The 17,956-nt window shown below is 42.7% G+C and overlaps 1 protein-coding gene across 5 annotated transcripts in view; it reads right to left on the minus strand.

Annotated features, from left to right (window-relative positions):
- The window catches only part of ryr3 (ryanodine receptor 3), a 358,203-nt gene extending 345,564 nt beyond the window's left edge, over window positions 1-12,639 (minus strand). For all 5 annotated transcript variants that reach the window (XM_033026930.1, XM_033026931.1, XM_033026929.1 and 2 more), the window contains exon 1: window positions 12,478-12,639. In XM_033026930.1, the coding sequence (XP_032882821.1) occupies window positions 12,478-12,624 (147 nt within the window). In that variant the 5' untranslated portion in view covers window positions 12,625-12,639. The remainder of the gene's footprint in view (window positions 1-12,477) is intronic.
- Window positions 12,640-17,956: the final 5,317 nt, after the last annotated feature.

Consider the following 17,956-nt stretch of genomic DNA (forward strand, 5'->3'; position numbering starts at 1 on the left):
AAAGGAATCAAATGACCAAATTGAACTATTCTCGATCAGACAATCAATGCATAATACTTCCTCATTGGCAGACCTCAATCAGTGTGAACTGGGAACAGCATTTCTTCACTGACCATCAGCATGGGGATCTCATGGCTGCAGGCCCAGTCCATCGCATCTCCAGCAAGGTAAGAAACTGAAAAATAAAAGTCTCCCCCGACCTCCCTCCCCCTCCCCCCACATAAAACAAACCGGAGAACATTTACACAAACTTATAAAACGCACTAAAAATGTTTTAAAAGATGAAAAAAACAAACAGACTGTTGGCGGAGCTACCAATCGTTGGCGCCCCTGGTGGTCGTAATTTATCTCATTTCTAATACTTGAGGCATTAAACTATCCCCAATTATTACACAATTCCAAAAGTATTGCTGCTGTTTATTGCTTTTATTTAACAATAGCTTCCTCAAAGATACATTGGAGTAAAATAAAAAAATGGTGAAAACGTGCAAGCTGTAACAAAGTATTTTTTCTCAATTTAATGCATAAAATAAATTACAAGCATATCATTTCTTTTAATCTTCTGAGTATGACCTTTTACAATTAAGTGATGAAAGCAGCCAACAATAAATATTCTTCAATGTTTCAGAAGCTAGCACTTAATTAAGATGCCTCATAGGTCGATTGTGAGCTGTGATAAATCTAATCTCTCCATGCCAGGTTCCATCTGTATATTCATTTGCTCTCATCATAAATCTGCTCAGCATAAACTCCCTATATACATTCTTAATTTGATTTTAGAAAATGATATACATTAACCATCTATTCAACACAAACAATTTAAAATCCTCACGAGAAACCCTTAAATGCAAATAAATAAAACAGCATTCACAGTATCAGAGAACAAAACGTATTCTGCCATGATGTAAAATACAATGCATTCATACATGTTACAATGACTAATGCAAAGACTTTAATTGGGGGAACAAGAGGAGCAGATATGTGGTGAGATTGCAGATTGCTGTAAAACTAATAAAGGAGTATGAGTTGAACACTGCATCTTCCATAATATTGATTGGGTCTCTCATAGTGTAAAGGGCTTGGACAGGGTTGAATGTGTTAAATTTGTCCATGTGTCCTTACTTCCCTATAACTTTAAAACACTCATCTTGTATGTGCCTGAGTATGTGTGTATATGTGTGTCTTTATATTTTCTCCAAAAAGCTAAGCGGTAACAATAAATTTTTTTAATATTCTGACACATTTTCCCCCACTAAGCAGTGATCAGCTTCACTTAAGATTTGATGCGATATTTCACAACTTATTGGTGATTAAAGTTTAAAAAAATGACAAACTTGCCTTTTAAGCTTCAATTGATGACGTCACAATGAGGTGGGCAGCCACGATGGCTCGGGTGAATCGGCGCCCGTTTCATACACAAAATATTCCATGAGCTTCGAGTGACGTCAGGGGGAGATCCGCATTTAAATTAACGTTCCGCTTTTTCCGACCCGGGCTTCCACACGCGACGCCCCGACTGGGGTTTTATGCGGCCATCAAGGAGTCATCAAGACCACGGCGGTCAAGGAGACATCGAGACCGCAGTGGTGAGACCTCGGGGCAATGGCAGGGGTGGTGAGACATCACGACGGTAGGGCCATGCGGTGGCAGTGGGGTCCAGGCCTGTTGGTTAGCCCGGCGAGTGTTCAGCTGGGGTTGGCACTTCTTCTCAATCAATCAATCAATCAGTTTTATTCATCACATACACATATAAGTGCAGTGAAATGAATTTGCCAACAGTGGCACAATCAAAAAAGAACACACAATCTATCATATCTATCTATATACTTTTAAAACTCCGCGTGTGTTTGTGTATGTGCGTGTATGTCATTTTGCTTTGAAACGTATCTCCTTGAAAACCAGACGCATAAACACAGAGATTATTACAATTTCGGTAAGGATTTAACTTATGATTTCATAAATGCACTCCTCTCTAAATTCCGTCAATTATTTCCCCAAATTTTGAATAAAATTGTTCACAAAACTCACTTTTTAAAAATATAATCGCCGCTTGCCAGCTGCTGACGTCACCATGCCCACATGCCCACCAATCCAGGCCCACCTGCCACCTGGCCCAGCCCCCCCCGCCGCTGTGGATTAAAGGCGCAGAAAGATCGAGAAAGTCTGCTGAACAAAGATTCTACAGCTCCGTTCCGCTATAGGATCTTTATTCTGAAGATCTCGGGGCAGCGGAGCCTCACGCGCTGAACCTTCTCCTCACTGTCGGTGCAGCTCGTGAAGCCCCGCCCGCCTGCACGCTTATTCCAGCTATGGGTTTCCAGTCAGAAGCCGCTTCTCTCTCTCTCCTCATTTGGCAGCCCACTCACTCGCCCAGCTCCCCTCCTCCCCCCCCCCTCCTCTTCTAACCTCCTCCCCTCTCCTTCCTCCCTCTCTCCCCTCTACCAAAGATCCTATAGGATCTTTGCTCTTTACCTGGGGACGATCGTCTATCACCCTCCCCTCCACCCCTTCACTACCCCCTTCCCTCCACCCCCTCTCCTACCCCCTTCCCTCCACCCCATTCCCTCCACCTCCCTTCCCTGCCCCCCAGCCCCCCTTCTCTCTCCTCCCATCTCTTGGTCCCCTCCTCCCCCCCTCTCCCCCCCTCACCCACCAACCCACTCCTCCTTCCCTCCAACCCCCTCTCCCTTGCCCTTCTGTCTCTCTCTCCCCATTCTCTCTCTGCCCTCACTCTCTACCCCCCCCCCCCCCCTCCCCTTCCTCTCTAGACGCGCCTGCGAGTTGGGGGCTATGCGTCAGTGGATAGGGCGGTTATGGGGTAAAAGGAGCAAAATAATAATATTAATATAATATCAAAGGGGGTAGTTAGTGTGTGCGTGGGGAGGTAGTTAGTGTGTGACACTGCATGCCGCACCCCCAGCCCGCTCCCCCTCCCCCGCAACCACACGTTGGGGGAACAGACCGAACGGGTCTGCCCTTGGTCTAGTATATACTTTTAAAACTCTGTGTGATGCTAGTTGAAGATGGTTGCCGGAGGTTGCAGGTAATGGAAGGTCTTACCTTCCACTACCTGCAATCTCCGGCAACCACCTGCAACCTCCGGCAACCACCTTCAACTAGCATCGCAACCGGCTTTGACTAAAATGTTACCGATTTTTTAAACGGCAGCCTATTTTAAGTCGCGGCCGGTTTAAATTTTTTTGAAATAATAGCCGGAACATAGAAGCGGAAACCACTTTCGACCATTAGGGAAACTGACAAAAACCTCCGGGAACCTCTGGGAACTGCACGGAAACCTTGGGTGGGGCGCAAAGTCTCCAGAGGTTTCCGTTCAGGTTTCCTAAGTGGGACAGGGGCATTAGGGACAAGATCTGCAAGCATTTGGATAGGCTTGGACAGATTGGGGATAGTCAGCATGGCTTTGTTTGTGGGAAATTATATTTCACAAACTGATAGTTTTTTTTTTAAGATATCACAAAGAGGATTGGTGAGGGCAGGACAGTGGATGTTGGCTACATGGACTATCACAAGGCCTATGACAAAGTGCTGCATGCTATGTTATTCTGGAAGGTTAGAACTCATAGAATCAAAGATGAGCTGGCCAATTGTATTCAAAATTGGCTTGGAGGAAAGACGCAAAGGGTAGTTGTGGAGGTATGTTACCAGTGCAGTGCTGCTGGAGTTGGCGCTGGGTCAACTTTTGTTTATTATCTATATTCTTGATTTGGATGACAATGCACTTAATGTTGTTTGAGAATTAGCAGATATCACTAAAATTAGTGGTATAGTAGACAATGAGGAAAAATATCTAAGTTTACATCAGGATCTAGATCAATTGGGAAGATAGGCCAAAAAATGGCAAAATGGAATATAACACTGACAAGTGTGAGGTGTTGTGTGTCAAACCAGGGCAGGGCTTACACAGTAAATGTAGAGCCCTGGAGATTGTTGCAGAACAGAGAAACCTGGGAGTATAGGACTATGGTCCTCTGAAAGTGACAAGTGAAGAAGGCTTTTGCCTTCATTGAGAAGGATATTGAGCACTAAAGTTGGAACATCATGACGCAACTGTACAAGTAATTGGTGAGACCACAAGGCACACTGCGCAGTTTTCTCTTTAGAGTGTTGGAACAAGAGGAGTTTCTTTACGGACGTGTACAAAAACATGAGGGGAATGGATAAACTGTCGGCGCACAGTCTTTCTCATGGGTAGATTAATCTAAACCTAGAGGGCTTAAGGCAGAGGGAAGAGAATTAAGGAGGACCTCAGGAACAATCTTTTCAGGAGAGGATAGTCTGTATCTGCAATGAACTTCCAAAGGAAGCAATAGAAGCAGATACAATATGATTTTTTAAAGACATTTGGACAGAAATTTGGATAGGAATAGTTTAGAGGGCTATAGATCAAATTCAGACAAATGGGACTATTCCATGACTATGCTGATTTAGTGGACATGGATAAAGTGGGCCAAAGGGCCCATTTCCATGAGGTATAGCTCCATGACAAATAAAGTAATGCATCTCACCAATTTATTATTCAATTGTCTTCACCTAGATCATACTTAATGTCTGGTTACATTTTGTTATAAAATTATCAATGAACTGCATAACTGTCACCGTTATTTGCGCACAAATCATAATGGTGTTTACACAGCAAAATGAGAAAGTTGCCTTCCAAGATGCCCTGCTCTTCCCAGAAAGACCATCTATGCGCTGCTGGAAGGCAGGAGGCGGCAGGCCATGGCCTGCAGAGGCAAGCCCAAGCCCAGCTCCTGCTTGTCCCCTGAGGACCAGTGAATCAGAGAGGAGGACGGAGGGAGCCAGTGGACACAAGAGAAAGGGCCGGTAAGAGTGCGAACTGGGGTCTTACTTTCCCCGCCCTCAAGGTCGGTTGCGTAAGGTGCCCCTGTAGCACAAAGACTGAAGGTGGCCAGGCAAGGAGAGGGACAACGGTTCACTGGACGATCTGCATAGAGGTCACAGCTGGAGGTTCTGCAACAGCCTGGAGCTCGCCTGGATCAGGTGCCGCTCCAGGAGACTTTGTGTGTTGACCAGTCTGAACTTTAAAAATGGCAACTCTTGCATGCGGCCTCAGTGGACTATTTCTATGCTCTCTGAACTATCAGGGATTGCGCTTAGGTCAGGCAATTCTTAGGGGGGGGGGGGGGGTTGTAACTTTGTAAGCACCCTTTATGGGCAACTATTTACATACCTGCTAAGGTATGCAAGCAAATAATTTCACTGTGACTTGTCACATGTGACAATAAAGTATTCAATTCAATGTAATTCAATTCAATTCAATACAGCAACATGTGCAAATGTCCACAATGTTCTCAGGCAAGAACAAGTTTAATTAAAAACTGTTGCTATAAATTGATGCTCTGAACAAAATCCAGTTAAACAACTTGAATTAGTTAAACCTTGTTGTTACAGAATTACTCTGATCTGCTTAAACTATCTTGTAATCTTGATGCATCAGTTAATTAATGTGCTTAATTATATCCTGTGCATTTCAGCATATAAAACTGAAATACTACTAATTAAGGTGACTTGGGCTGGCAAGGAAATACTCACTTATTATTTGCTGCCTGACTTGTGATGTCTTGGCAAGAATAAATTATCTTATTCGCTCTGTTGTGCACAAATCCCATCAAACCATGGTTGGTTGCATAAAAGCTAATATTACGTAGAATAGTAAATGTGAGTTCAACCAATATTAATTCAGGTATCTAGTAATCCCTTAGATGGTTCCCTAGGTGGTTCTTTGAGCAAAGGAGGCAAAGGTCAAATTTCTGGTGCTTTGTTGTTATGAGGTAATTTATCCCAAAGCGTTTGCAGTTCCTCAACCATAACCTTCACATTCTTGCATCATTTCAATAGATTGGGCTGTATTTTGTAAGAATAGAAGCCAACTTTGCTGACTCATCAATATGTCCATTTCAAGTGACTGCACATGCATAGTTAAAACAGGAAGTTGCTTTGCTCCTCCATAAAGTGGCACAGTTCTGCCTTTCTCTGATCTAGAAACACTAAACACACCAGGAGAGGACAGTAGTAGTTTTCCCAGTCCTGTGAAACCATATTTTCAATAGCAGTGAATTACTGCAGTCTCTTGTGTCTCTACCCGAAACGTTGCCTATTTAACTGTCCAATTTGTCTATGCCGACCAAGATGCCCCATCTACACTACCCCTACTTGCCCGTGTTTGACAATTGCTGAATTTTCCCATCATCATAAGCACAAATTATGGGCTCTTAAATTAACGTGATTACTCTTTACATATTTTACCACAGCTCATACTAAATAATTGCCAGAGAACTCGTCACCAAATCAAGTAACCTTCGTTAAGTTCAATTCTCACTGAGACATGTACAAGATCTTGAAAAATAACTAAATTAGATTTTCTGGAGAAATCCAAGGATGTTTTAAAAATATATTCCAAATTAAATAATACATTTACACCATTGAAGTTATACAATTTTTTTAAATTGGAAATAACGGCCATCTGCTTTCACATTGACATTGGATTATAAGTAGAAACCCAACTTGATCACATGTGTTGCATTTTTACTTGTTTAACTCAGATTCTGGAACAAAATGTTCATGCTTGAGGAAAAAATGGGAACACGCCAGATAATTACTACTACCTAAGCAGATCAGAGATGAGCAACATGCTGCCTGCAAAGTCTACATCGACTGAATGACTGTTGAATTTTGCTGTGAAAGTAATGGTGAGAATATAAAATCCATTATAAGGTTCCCTTCTCATTTGCTTGACCTCAGAGCAGTTATAGGCCTGATTCTTGAAATGGCTTTCTAACATTTGTTCATTTGAGGTGATGTGTTCATTTGAAGAGACAGAGGGGTGTAAAATGAGGGTAGAAGCAATAGGTAGCAAGGTGTAAAGTAAAAGTGGCAGGCCGGAAAATCCAGGGCAAAAATCAAAAAGGGCCACTTTACAACATAATTGTATAAGGGGTAAGAGTGTTGTAAAAACAAGCCTGAAGGCTTTGTGTCTCAATGCAAGGAGCATTTGTAATAAGGTGGATGAGTTGAATGTGCAGATAGCTATTAATGACTATGATATAGTTGGGATCACGGAGACATGGCTCCAGGGTGACCAAGGCTGGGAGCTGAACATCCAGGGATATTCAATATTCAGGAGGGATAGAGAGAAAGGAAAAGGAGGTGGGGTAGCGTTGCTGATTAGAGAGGAGACTAACGCAGTGGAAAGGAAGGACATTAGTTTGGAGGATGTGGAATCGATATGGGTAGAGCTGCGAAACACTAAGGGGCAGAAAAAGCTGGTGGGTGTTGTGTACAGGCCACCTAACAGTAGTAGAGAAGTTGGAGATGGTATCAAACAGGAAATTAGAAATGCGTGCGACAAAGGCAAAACAGTTATAATGGGTGACTTCAATCTACATATAGATTGGGTGAATCAAATTAGCAGGGGTGCTGAGGAAGAGGATTTCTTGGAATGTATGCGGGATAGTTATCTAAATCAACATGTAGAGGAACCAACGAGAGAGCAGGCTATTTTAGACTGGGTATTGAGTAATGAGGAAGGGTTAGTTAGCAGTCTTGTTGTACGTGCCCCCTTGGGCAAGAGTGACCATAATATGGTTGAGTTCTTCATTAGGATGGAGAGTGACATTGTTAATTCAGAAACAATGGTTCTGAACTTAAAGAAAGGTAACTTTGAGGGTATGAGACGTGAATTGGCCTAGATTGACTGGCAATTAATTCTAAAAGGGTTGATGGTGGATATGCAATGGAAGACATTTAAAGACTGCATGGATGAACTACAAAAATTGTTCATCCCAGTTTGGCAAAAGAATAAATCAGGGAAGGTAGTGCATCCGTGGATAACAAGGGAAATCAGGGATAGTATCAAAGCGAAGGATGATGCGTACAAATTAGCCAGAAAAAGCAGCATACCGGAGGACTGGGAGAAATTCAGAGACCAGCAGAGGAGGACAAAGGGCTTAATTAGGAAAGGAAAAATAGATTATGAAAGAAAACTGGCAGGGAACATAAAAACTGACTGCAAAAGTTTTTATAGATATGTGAAAAGAAAGAGATTAGTTAAAACAAATGTAGGTCCCTTGCAGTCAGAAACAGGTGAGTTGATCGTGGGGAACAAGGATATGGCGGACCAATTGAATAACTACTTTGGTTCCGTCTTCACTAAGGAAGACATAAATAATCTGCCGGAAATAGCAGGGGTCAAAGGAGTTGGAGGAATTGAGTGAAATCCAGGTTAGCCGTGAAGTGGTGTTGGGTAAATTGAATGGATTAAAGGCCGATAAATCCCCATGGCCAGATAGGCTGCATCCCAGAGTACTTAAGGAAGTAGCTCCAGAAATAGTGGATGCATTAGTAATAATCTTTCAAAACTCTTTAGATTCTGGAGTAGTTCCTGAGGATTGGCGGGTAGCAAACGTAACCCCACTTTATAAGAAGGGAGGGAGAGAGAAAACGGGGAATTACAGACCAGTTAGTCTAACGTCGGTAGTGGGGAAACTGCTAGAGTCAGTTATTAAAGATGGGATAGCAGCACATTTGGAAAGTGGTGAAATCATTGGACAAAGTCAGCATGGATTTACAAAAGGTAAATCATGTCTGACGAATCTTATAGAATTTTTCGAGGATGTAACTAGTAGCGTGGATAGGGGAGAACCAGTGGATGTGGTGTATCTGGACTTCCAGAAGGCTTTCGACAAGGTCCCACATAAGAGATTAGTATACAAACTTAAAGCACCCGGCATTGGGGGTTCAGTATTGATGTGGATAGAGAACTGGCTGGCAAACAGGAAGCAAAGAGTAGGAGTAAACGGGTCCTTTTCACAATGGCAGGCAGTGACTAGTGGGGTACCGCAAGGCTCAGTGCTGGGATCCCAGCTATTTACAATATATATTAATGATCTGGATGAGGGAATTGAAGGCAATATCTCCAAGTTTGCGGATGACACTAAGCTGGGGGGCAGTGTTAGCTGTGAGGAGGATGCTAGGAGACTGCAAGGTGACTTGGATAGGCTGGGTGAGTGGGCAAATGTTTGGCAGATGCAGTATAATGTGGATAAATGTGAGGTTATCCATTTTGGTGGCAAAAACAGGAAAGCAGACTATTATCTAAATGGTGGCCGACTAGGAAAAGGGGAGATGCAGCGAGACCTGGGTGTCATGGTACACCAGTCATTGAAAGTGGGCAGGTACACAAAATTGCTGGAGGAACTCAGCGGGTGCAGCAGCATCTATGGAGCGAAGGAAATAGGCGATGTTTCGGGCCGAAACCCTTCTTCAGACTGATTGAAAGTGGGCATGCAGGTGCAGCAGGCAGTGAAGAAAGCGAATGGTATTTTAGCTTTCATAGCAAAAGGATTTGAGTATAGGAGCAGGGAGGTTCTACTGCAGTTGTACAGGGTCTTGGTGAGACCACACCTGGAGTATTGCGTACAGTTTTGGTCTCCAAATCTGAGGAAGGACATTATTGCCATAGAGGGAGTGCAGAGAAGGTTCACCAGACTGATTCCTGGGATGTCAGGACTGTCTTATGAAGAAAGACTGGATAGACTTGGTTTATACTCTCTAGAATTTAGGAGATTGAGAGGAGATCTTATAGAAACTTACAAAATTCTTAAGGGGTTGGACAGGCTAGATGCAGGAAGATTGCTCCCGATGTTGGGGAAGTCCAGGACAAGGGGTCACAGCTTAAGGATAAGGGGGAAATCCTTTAAAACCGAGATGAGAAGAACTTTTTTCACACAGAGAGTGGTGAATCTCTGGAACTCTCTGCCACAGAGGGTAGTCAAGGCCAGTTCATTGGCTATATTTAAGAGGGAGTTAGATGTGGCCCTTGTGGCTAAGGGGATCAGAGCGTATGGAGAGAAGGCAGGTACGGGATACTGAGTTGGATGATCAGCCATGATCATATTGAATGGCAGTGCAGGCTCGAAGGGCCGAATGGCCTACTCCTGCACCTAATTTCTATGTTTCTATGTTTCTATGAATGGCACAGTGCCATTGCTGGCACCATGCTGTTTCTTTGTAAATTCAAATTCAATGTGGATTAATAAGTTTTCAGGTAATAGAACTTTTGAGATTTAAGAGTTCAAGTTCATCATTGTGGTGATTGTGGTGGAACTGGGGTCCAGATACTACCCTTACTTGTAACAAAAGGCTGGGAGATAAAATTCTAAACAATTAACACCTCTCCCAACCCCAAACCTTTGCCAGGTATTGTTTTAGAGTCAGAGAGACAAAGAGTTATACTGCTCCGAAGCAGACCCATCAACACAACTCATTGCTGTCAGCCTGGATGCCCCATACAAGCTCGTTCCATTTCCCGCGCCTGGCCCATGTCCCGCGCCTGGCTCATGTCCCTATAAACCTTTCCTATCCAAGGTACACAAAAAAGCTGGAGAAACTCAGCGGGTGCAGCAGCATTTCTGGAGCGAAGGAAATAGGCAACGTTTCGGGCCGAAACCCTTCTTCAGTCTGGAGAAGGGGTTTGGCCCGAAACATTGCCTATTTAACTGTCCAATTTGTCTATGCCGACCAAGATGCCCCATCTACACTACCCCTACTTGCCCGTGTTTGACCCATATCCCTTTAAATCTTTCATGTCCATGTACCTGCCCAAATGTATGAACAAACTCATCAGGGCTGGCTCCGTCCTGGGGCAGAGTTGGATTCATGGGAGGTGCTCTTGGAGGGGTGGATGCTCCTCAAACTGCAGATGCTCCTCAAACTGCGGGGCATCCTGGACAATACCAAAGATGCCATAGCAAGCAAGATAGACCACTCGACGATAAAGATGTAGTACGGTCATGGGCAGATTCATGGGTAATTTTCGGCCCCATTTCCGTAACCGGCTTCCTTCTCCACAGCAAAGATCCCATAGCGGAGCAAAGATACTAGTGCGGAGACGGAAGGCGGTTACGGAACATCCTCGTAAAAATAAAAGTTATTTGGTAAAAATCTTCTCCTCATTTTCAGAATTATAATTTATTAACACAAACTGTCCCCCCGCAACGTTGATTGCACTGCGAGAGGGATACCCAAAGTCGAGTCGGGTTACTGAAATGGATGAAAAAAGGCCCACGTTCCGCTCCGTTACGCACAACACGTCAGCACATTGCATTTAGCAGGAATGGTCTATCTTGCTGCGCTATAGGATATTTGGACAATACAGCTCATGACACACTTGTCAACCTTCAGCGACAGATTGAATCCACCAAAATGCAGGTCAGAACGTCAGAGGAGATCCTTCTTCCCTGTGGCTACCAAACTTTACAACTCCTCCCCCTTCTGTCGCGGGCTAGACTGAAACTGACTCCCTTCTCTCCCCACCTCTCTCCCCAATCTTTGCACAGCCCCAAGTCTTTCCACTTGACACTTTAATTTCATGTTTCATGTATTTTGTGTTTTTCTGACTGTTGGCAGATCAATTTCCCTCCTGGGATAAATAAAGTTATTTCGTATCGTATCGTGTGTTGGTGTCCTACCTGTGTTCTTATACTGATGGGTGAAATTAAAAGTTGCTCTCCTCAGCATTCATCTCAAACCAGCGCCGTGTCTCAGCTCCAACCCCAGCCCCACTCCCCTGCCTGTCTCTGGCCAGAGGCCGGAGAGATGGTCCCAGAGGGGAACACATGCCACAATGCACCTGTTGCGCGCGTGTGCGTTGCCAGCACGGATCGTTTACAGTACAATACCGGGCAGCACATTCCCAACATACACCGCAGTCATCCACTAAAAATAGACAGAGCCAGTCTGTAATGAAGTCGAGGCGCGTGCCGCTCCTCTGGGAAAGCCCAGTGTCCGAGGAACTCCAGTTTGCGTAAGAGTTAGTTTGAATTAGTCTTGACAGCTCAGCTTTAGGAAAGACCTGTATTTCGCACATGCTATCATCAACCACTCGTTAACACTTCTAACTTAATAATTTCATTTTAAAAATGCATGGTCTTTAGTTAAATAAGTTAGCGACAAACTTCAAGCCGGTGTTAATGCGTTACCACGGTTCCCGGATAGTCAAGGAATGTTGTTAAAATAATCTCCAACAGTAAACCCAGTGTCGGGGAATGAATGTTTTTAAATACTGTTCCATGAACTTAACACAAGATCATCACCACCAACAAGGAATTTCGATAATTTATGTCAAAACAGCAACATCGCTACAATGTGACATCCCATCGTCGCTGTACATATGCATTGCGTTTGGCACCAATCTTTGTTTGGCACTACGAATATAATTTACCGGGGCATATTTACTGTAAACAATATTAAAATATAAGGAACTATTATAGTATTGAACGCTTTCCCATTTTTACAATGTGGCGGCTCACACGGCAAATGCAATGCACTGTTAATGCAATAACCTCCATGTTCTACGCTATGTGATCGCACGGAGATGCTCATTTAAAATCTCCTGTAGTGACTGTAGAAACGAGATGTTTCGAAAGCAATACTCACAGTTCTAAGGAACTGAATTTCATCTTCCCCTTCACCCCCTTCAGCCATGGTTTTTGAAGAGCCGGCTCCGCTCACACGCTGGACCCTTCGTCCCTCTACTGTCAGCAAGCTGCTGGTCTCGGTATTAGCATAGACGGATCCATACATCCATATAGGGGAGCTTGGTCACACCGTAAACGACGACTGTCAATCAGCCCTCACTCTCATTGCATCTGTCCTTCCATGGGAAATTCCGACAACAGCAAAACATTTGTCTTCGTGCCGACTATTTCTCATTAAGGGGGAAGTTATCGCCCCTCCAACTAAAGCCCCCAAATCGTACCCCTACTGTACTGAGCAAGAAATACCACCAGGATTTGTGCAACCCTCGATTTCTCCACATGATCTGTTCAGCGTAGGTCACTTTGCTTGTGAAAATGAATGGTAAAAGGGAATCCAACTTCAGCCGTACCCTTCTCGCTAATCAGCATTTTATCCACCGCAGGGTCAGAGGTAATCACACGCAGGTTGCCTCCGGGTACAATAGTCGTTGCCTACTTGGGCATATTAGAGCAATCGCGTTGCATCCTTGAGATGGCAAGGACTCCCCACACAGCACTGTGTCCCAATTTAAACCCGTGTTTTTAAGACAATCGCATTGAAGCTTCAAAAATCGCCGCATTACGAGAACTGAAAAGTGTTTTTAAATTTCTCATTAGATACCTTGATGAATGAAAATGCTTAGTTGCCCGAGGTGTAATAAAAGAGAACCAGAAAACATGTCCGTATCTTAAATTAATATTCCATGATTTATTTACTATTCCACGAAAGTGCTTGCTGCGGTGAATGGAACCTCCGTTAAACATTTACTACTATCCTAGCATAGCTTAAACCAGGTTGCAATGTTACTTTCGTAGTGCTTCCAACATGCAAGGATCCCAGAAATGCACACTTCCACCTTATATTTAATCTAAAAAGAGTAAATTCAACGCTCAATTTAGAATTTCTTTTTTATCGCATATAAAACTGCCTAAATCAGAAGGTTGACAATTTGAATTTAATGGCCAAATCACATCCGAATTAAAAAAAAAAGGTTGCACGAATGCAAAAAGGCCATTTCGAGATTTGTTTTGGTCCTCGTAATGTAGTGTGCGTGTATGTGATGAACCCTTTGCATTACAGGGACTGAATACAAACAATAGATACGTGCATGACAGATGTGAACATAACGCAGTAAAACAATATCTATCCCATTGTCCCAACAATGTACTTTAATGGTAAGCTGAACAAAATACCCTCCCGACTTCGGCACTGCTGACATCCTTATATTTTAAACCAGGTGTGTGAGAATTCAATGCAAACGCTCAGCAGGAAAGGCTGAAGAAACTGAAATTCTTGACAATTTAAACTCTGGACCCCTTCCTGCAGTGTCAAAACCCAGGAACCATCACCATAAAATCTCATAGATAATTCAGGAAAAAACACTTTACCCAAACAGTACTCAGAATATGGAACTTGCTACCGGATGAAGCAGTTGAGGGGATTAGCATGGATACCAGATTGATTCCGAGCTAGAACAAGGGTCTCGACCCGAAACGTCACCCATTCCTTCTCTCCAGAGATGTCCTGTCCCACTGAGTGTACTCCAGCTTTTTGTGTCTATCTTCGGCTCGAACAGATGGACTTGAATTCAGAAGAATGAAAGGGGATCTGGCTGAAATTTAGAACATTCTAACAGGGCTAGGCAAACTGGATATGGGAAGGATGTGTCCTCTGCCGAGGGTGTTTAGTTTAGTTTAGAGATACACACTAGGGTCAATTTGCACTTATACCAAGCCATTTAACCTACGAACCTGTACGTCTTTGGAATGTGGGACGAAACCGAAGATCTCGGAGAAAACCCACACGGTCAAGGGAAAAACGTACAAACTCTACAGACAGCACCCGTAATCGGGAGCGAATCCGGGTCTCTGGTGCTGTAAGGCAGCAAGTCTACCACTGCGCCACCGTGCCATAGTGTCTGGAACAATGTCATGCAGGTGCAAGTTGCAGGATGTGACATTTAGGCGTGTTGAGGTGAAATATCTGCACTCAGAGGGTGGTGAACCTGTAACAAGCATAAATGGCTGAATATTTTTCCACATATTTCTGGACACAAAAGCATCAAAAGGCTGGAATGACATAAATGGTCATCCATAATTATATTGGACAGGATGGAAAGGCTAATTTGCCTCCTCTTGCTCACCACCATGGGCGTTGCACGATTGGCAGCCCCGCCAACAGTCTGTCTGTTTTTTCGTATTTTTTCGTTATTTTTAATGCGTTTAAAAAGTTTGTGTAAATGCTTTCAGTTTGTTTTATGTGGGGGGAGGTGGTCGGGGGAAACCTTTTTTTCTGTCTCTTACCCTGCCGGGGTTGCGATTGTTTTTGGGTCATATCTCAGGTCACTCTGCGGCCTAACATCCTGGAGCTGGAGGCCTCCTCGGACTAACTTTGAGCCCCACCGCGGGACATGGACTTAACATTTCAGCCGATCCGTTGGGATCGCTCCAACTTCAGCCTGCAGACTTTACATCAAGAGCTCGCAGTCTCGGGAGAGGCCGAGTCGGGAGCTCCAACGACACAGAGGTTCGACAAGCCTTGATCCGGGGTCTGATCGCCTGGCTCGGGTGAGCTGACATCCCCCCTGATGTGGAAGCTGATCGACCCGATGCAGAGGGCCCAAAAGCTGCCGGCTACGGGAGTCAAGATCGTCCCATCAACAGAAGGCTCGAGCCCCCGACTGCGGGAGAACAAAGAAGGGAAGAGATTGGACTTTTTTTCACCCTCCATCACAGTGAGGAATGTGGAGGATGTTTATGTTAAAATGTATTTTGTGTGTTCCGTTTGACTGACTTGGCAAATTAAATTCCTCATATGTTGCAACACATACTTGGCTAATAATGTATTATTGTATGGTTTTGTATTGTAAATGCACATATAGTGTGGTGGGATGAGATTCACGTCAAGCATCAATGCCAAAGAAGATCAGACTGAATTATAGTTTTTGTGCTGGAGATTCTGCAATACAATTACAACTTTAGGGATAACACAGACAGAGAAAGCCTTCTTTTATCTCTCCATCGATGCTGCCTCTCCCGCTGAGTTCCTCCAGCATTTTTGTCTATCTTAGAATTTTCCAGCATCTGCAGTTCTTTCTTAAACACTTTCAAATTTTATGGTGCATTTAACAGAAAGCACATTTCATTGTTTTCAGCCCGATTTGGGTATTGATTACATAGCTTACTTTCCACTTTGTTTTTGCACAGCCATATGGATTAACTGCTTTCCTAGTAAATTAGCCAAGTGCTGGCAGGTTATGAGTAACAAAAAATCCACATCAAGTGTTTTGGAGCAGGATCAATTTGTTCTTTATGTGTTAATGCAAGAAAGAAATTGGCAATAAGCTACTTTTTGGGTAAGCGTAAAAAATTGTGCACAGCTTTATTCAGCAGGATTAGGCACATTTTCTTCCATGCCAGGTGAAGGCTTCATGTTAAAAATATGACTATAAAAGGATTTGTATAATTCATCAGCAATAATCTTGCAAGCAGATTAAAATATATTTACCAGTTGGCAACCCTTTTCCAGTTTAAGTGGTCTTGCTAAACGTACATTAAGCTTTTTGTATTGATGTACAAAATTGGCAATAGTGCAATCTATAGAGATAGACTACAGATGCTGACATCTTGAACAATCAAAAGCAGAATTACAGGAAGGGAGAATATAATTTGTTCTATATCTAGTTCCAGTAGATCAGTTTAAGGGTATCAATTAAAGGAACTCAGCAGAAATGGGATAAAGTATCCAAAATGTTATGAAATATATAGAGTAGTATGCAAAATAAATGTTATCTTGAAATGATATAGCATAATAGGCATTGTTTCCATGATTAAGGCTTTTTTTCTTCTTTTTTTTAAAAATGGAAATGAAATGCCTCTTTCTTCCTATAATGACAACTAGAAATGATCAAAATCAAGGGAAAAAGTTATCAAAAATACATTATTCCAGCAGATACAACATTATCCCAATACGTTTCCACTATTTCATGCAGCTGATGCTTCTAAGATTCAGGTGAAACAACATTTTGGATTTTATTTGTGTTCTATGCAAAACTGTGAAATTGAGCATTTTTTCATTCTTTGCCATGAACCGTTTCCCCAACCTCAGAAATGCAGTATGTGCAAACTGCAATACAAATTGTAAAAGCTGAAACTTTGAGGGCTGGAGAGAGAAAATAAATGAAAGCAAGCCTGAGCACACAATTGTGAACATCTTTACCAATAATAATGTTTAATAAATAATGTTTAACACTTGGAGGAAAGATTTAATTCTATGCATGGCTGGGAAAATATATTTGAAAGCATTTTGACATTGCTCCCTGTTTCAACCACACTTCACCATTGCAACACAGCTGTCCTCTACATCTGATTAGTGACACCCAAGTACATTCTTCAGATGATAGTCATAATTCTAATCTCATAACTGCACAGTGAGAGATCCAAATATTACTTGCATTTAAATAATATTAACTACCAACTCTTTATTCTGCTTCGCGAGAATCAGGCTAAAATTTGTATAAATTCATGATGGGTGAATGCAGAATGCAGTTTTCAGAACTAGAGGACATAATTGGGGAAATCAAGAACTAGAGGTGAGAGGAAAAAGATTTAATAGGAATCTGAAGGGCAACTTTTCCAGAGCATGGTGAGTATATGGAACCAGAAAAGTTAGTTGAGGCATACATAAAAGCATTTTAACGACAGTTACTTGTATAGGAAATGTTTAAAGATATCGGCCAAATATAGGCAAATAGACCAGTTTAAATAGGACATCTTGGTCAGCATGGATGAGTTGGGCCAAATGGTCCCACTCTATGACTTACTCTATGACTCTAAAATCCATTTCACTCGTACTGAATTTGGTAAATAATACTGTCAAAACCATATAACCATATAACAATTACAGAACGGAAACAGGCCATCTCGACCCTTCTAGTCCGTGCCGAACACATAATCTCCCCTAGTCCCATATACCTGCGCTCAGACCATAACCCTCCATTCCTTTCCCATCCATATAACTATCCAATTTATTTTTAAATGATAAAAACGAACCTGCCTCCACCACCTTCACTGGAAGCTCATTCCACACAGCTACCACTCTCTGAGTAAAGAAGTTCCCCCTCATGTTACCCCTAAACTTCAGTCCCTTAATTCTCAAGTCATGTCCCCTTGTTTGAATCTTCCCTACTCTCAGTGGGAAAACAATCCTTGAAATCATTCAAATTATATTAGCAGCTTTTTTGCCTCTTTTAAACTGGCACGCAGCAACCAAAACAAGAACTAAATCATAGAAATTTGGTATTATTTAGACATTTTCAGATTTAAGACCAGTGTCCTAACATTCAATATGAAGAGCTTATTTTACTGGGAGTGTATCTGCCATGTTCAAAGAAACTGTT

The sequence above is a fragment of the Amblyraja radiata genome, chromosome 9, assembly GCF_010909765.2.
Source record: "Amblyraja radiata isolate CabotCenter1 chromosome 9, sAmbRad1.1.pri, whole genome shotgun sequence".
Lineage (NCBI taxonomy): Eukaryota > Metazoa > Chordata > Chondrichthyes > Rajiformes > Rajidae > Amblyraja > Amblyraja radiata.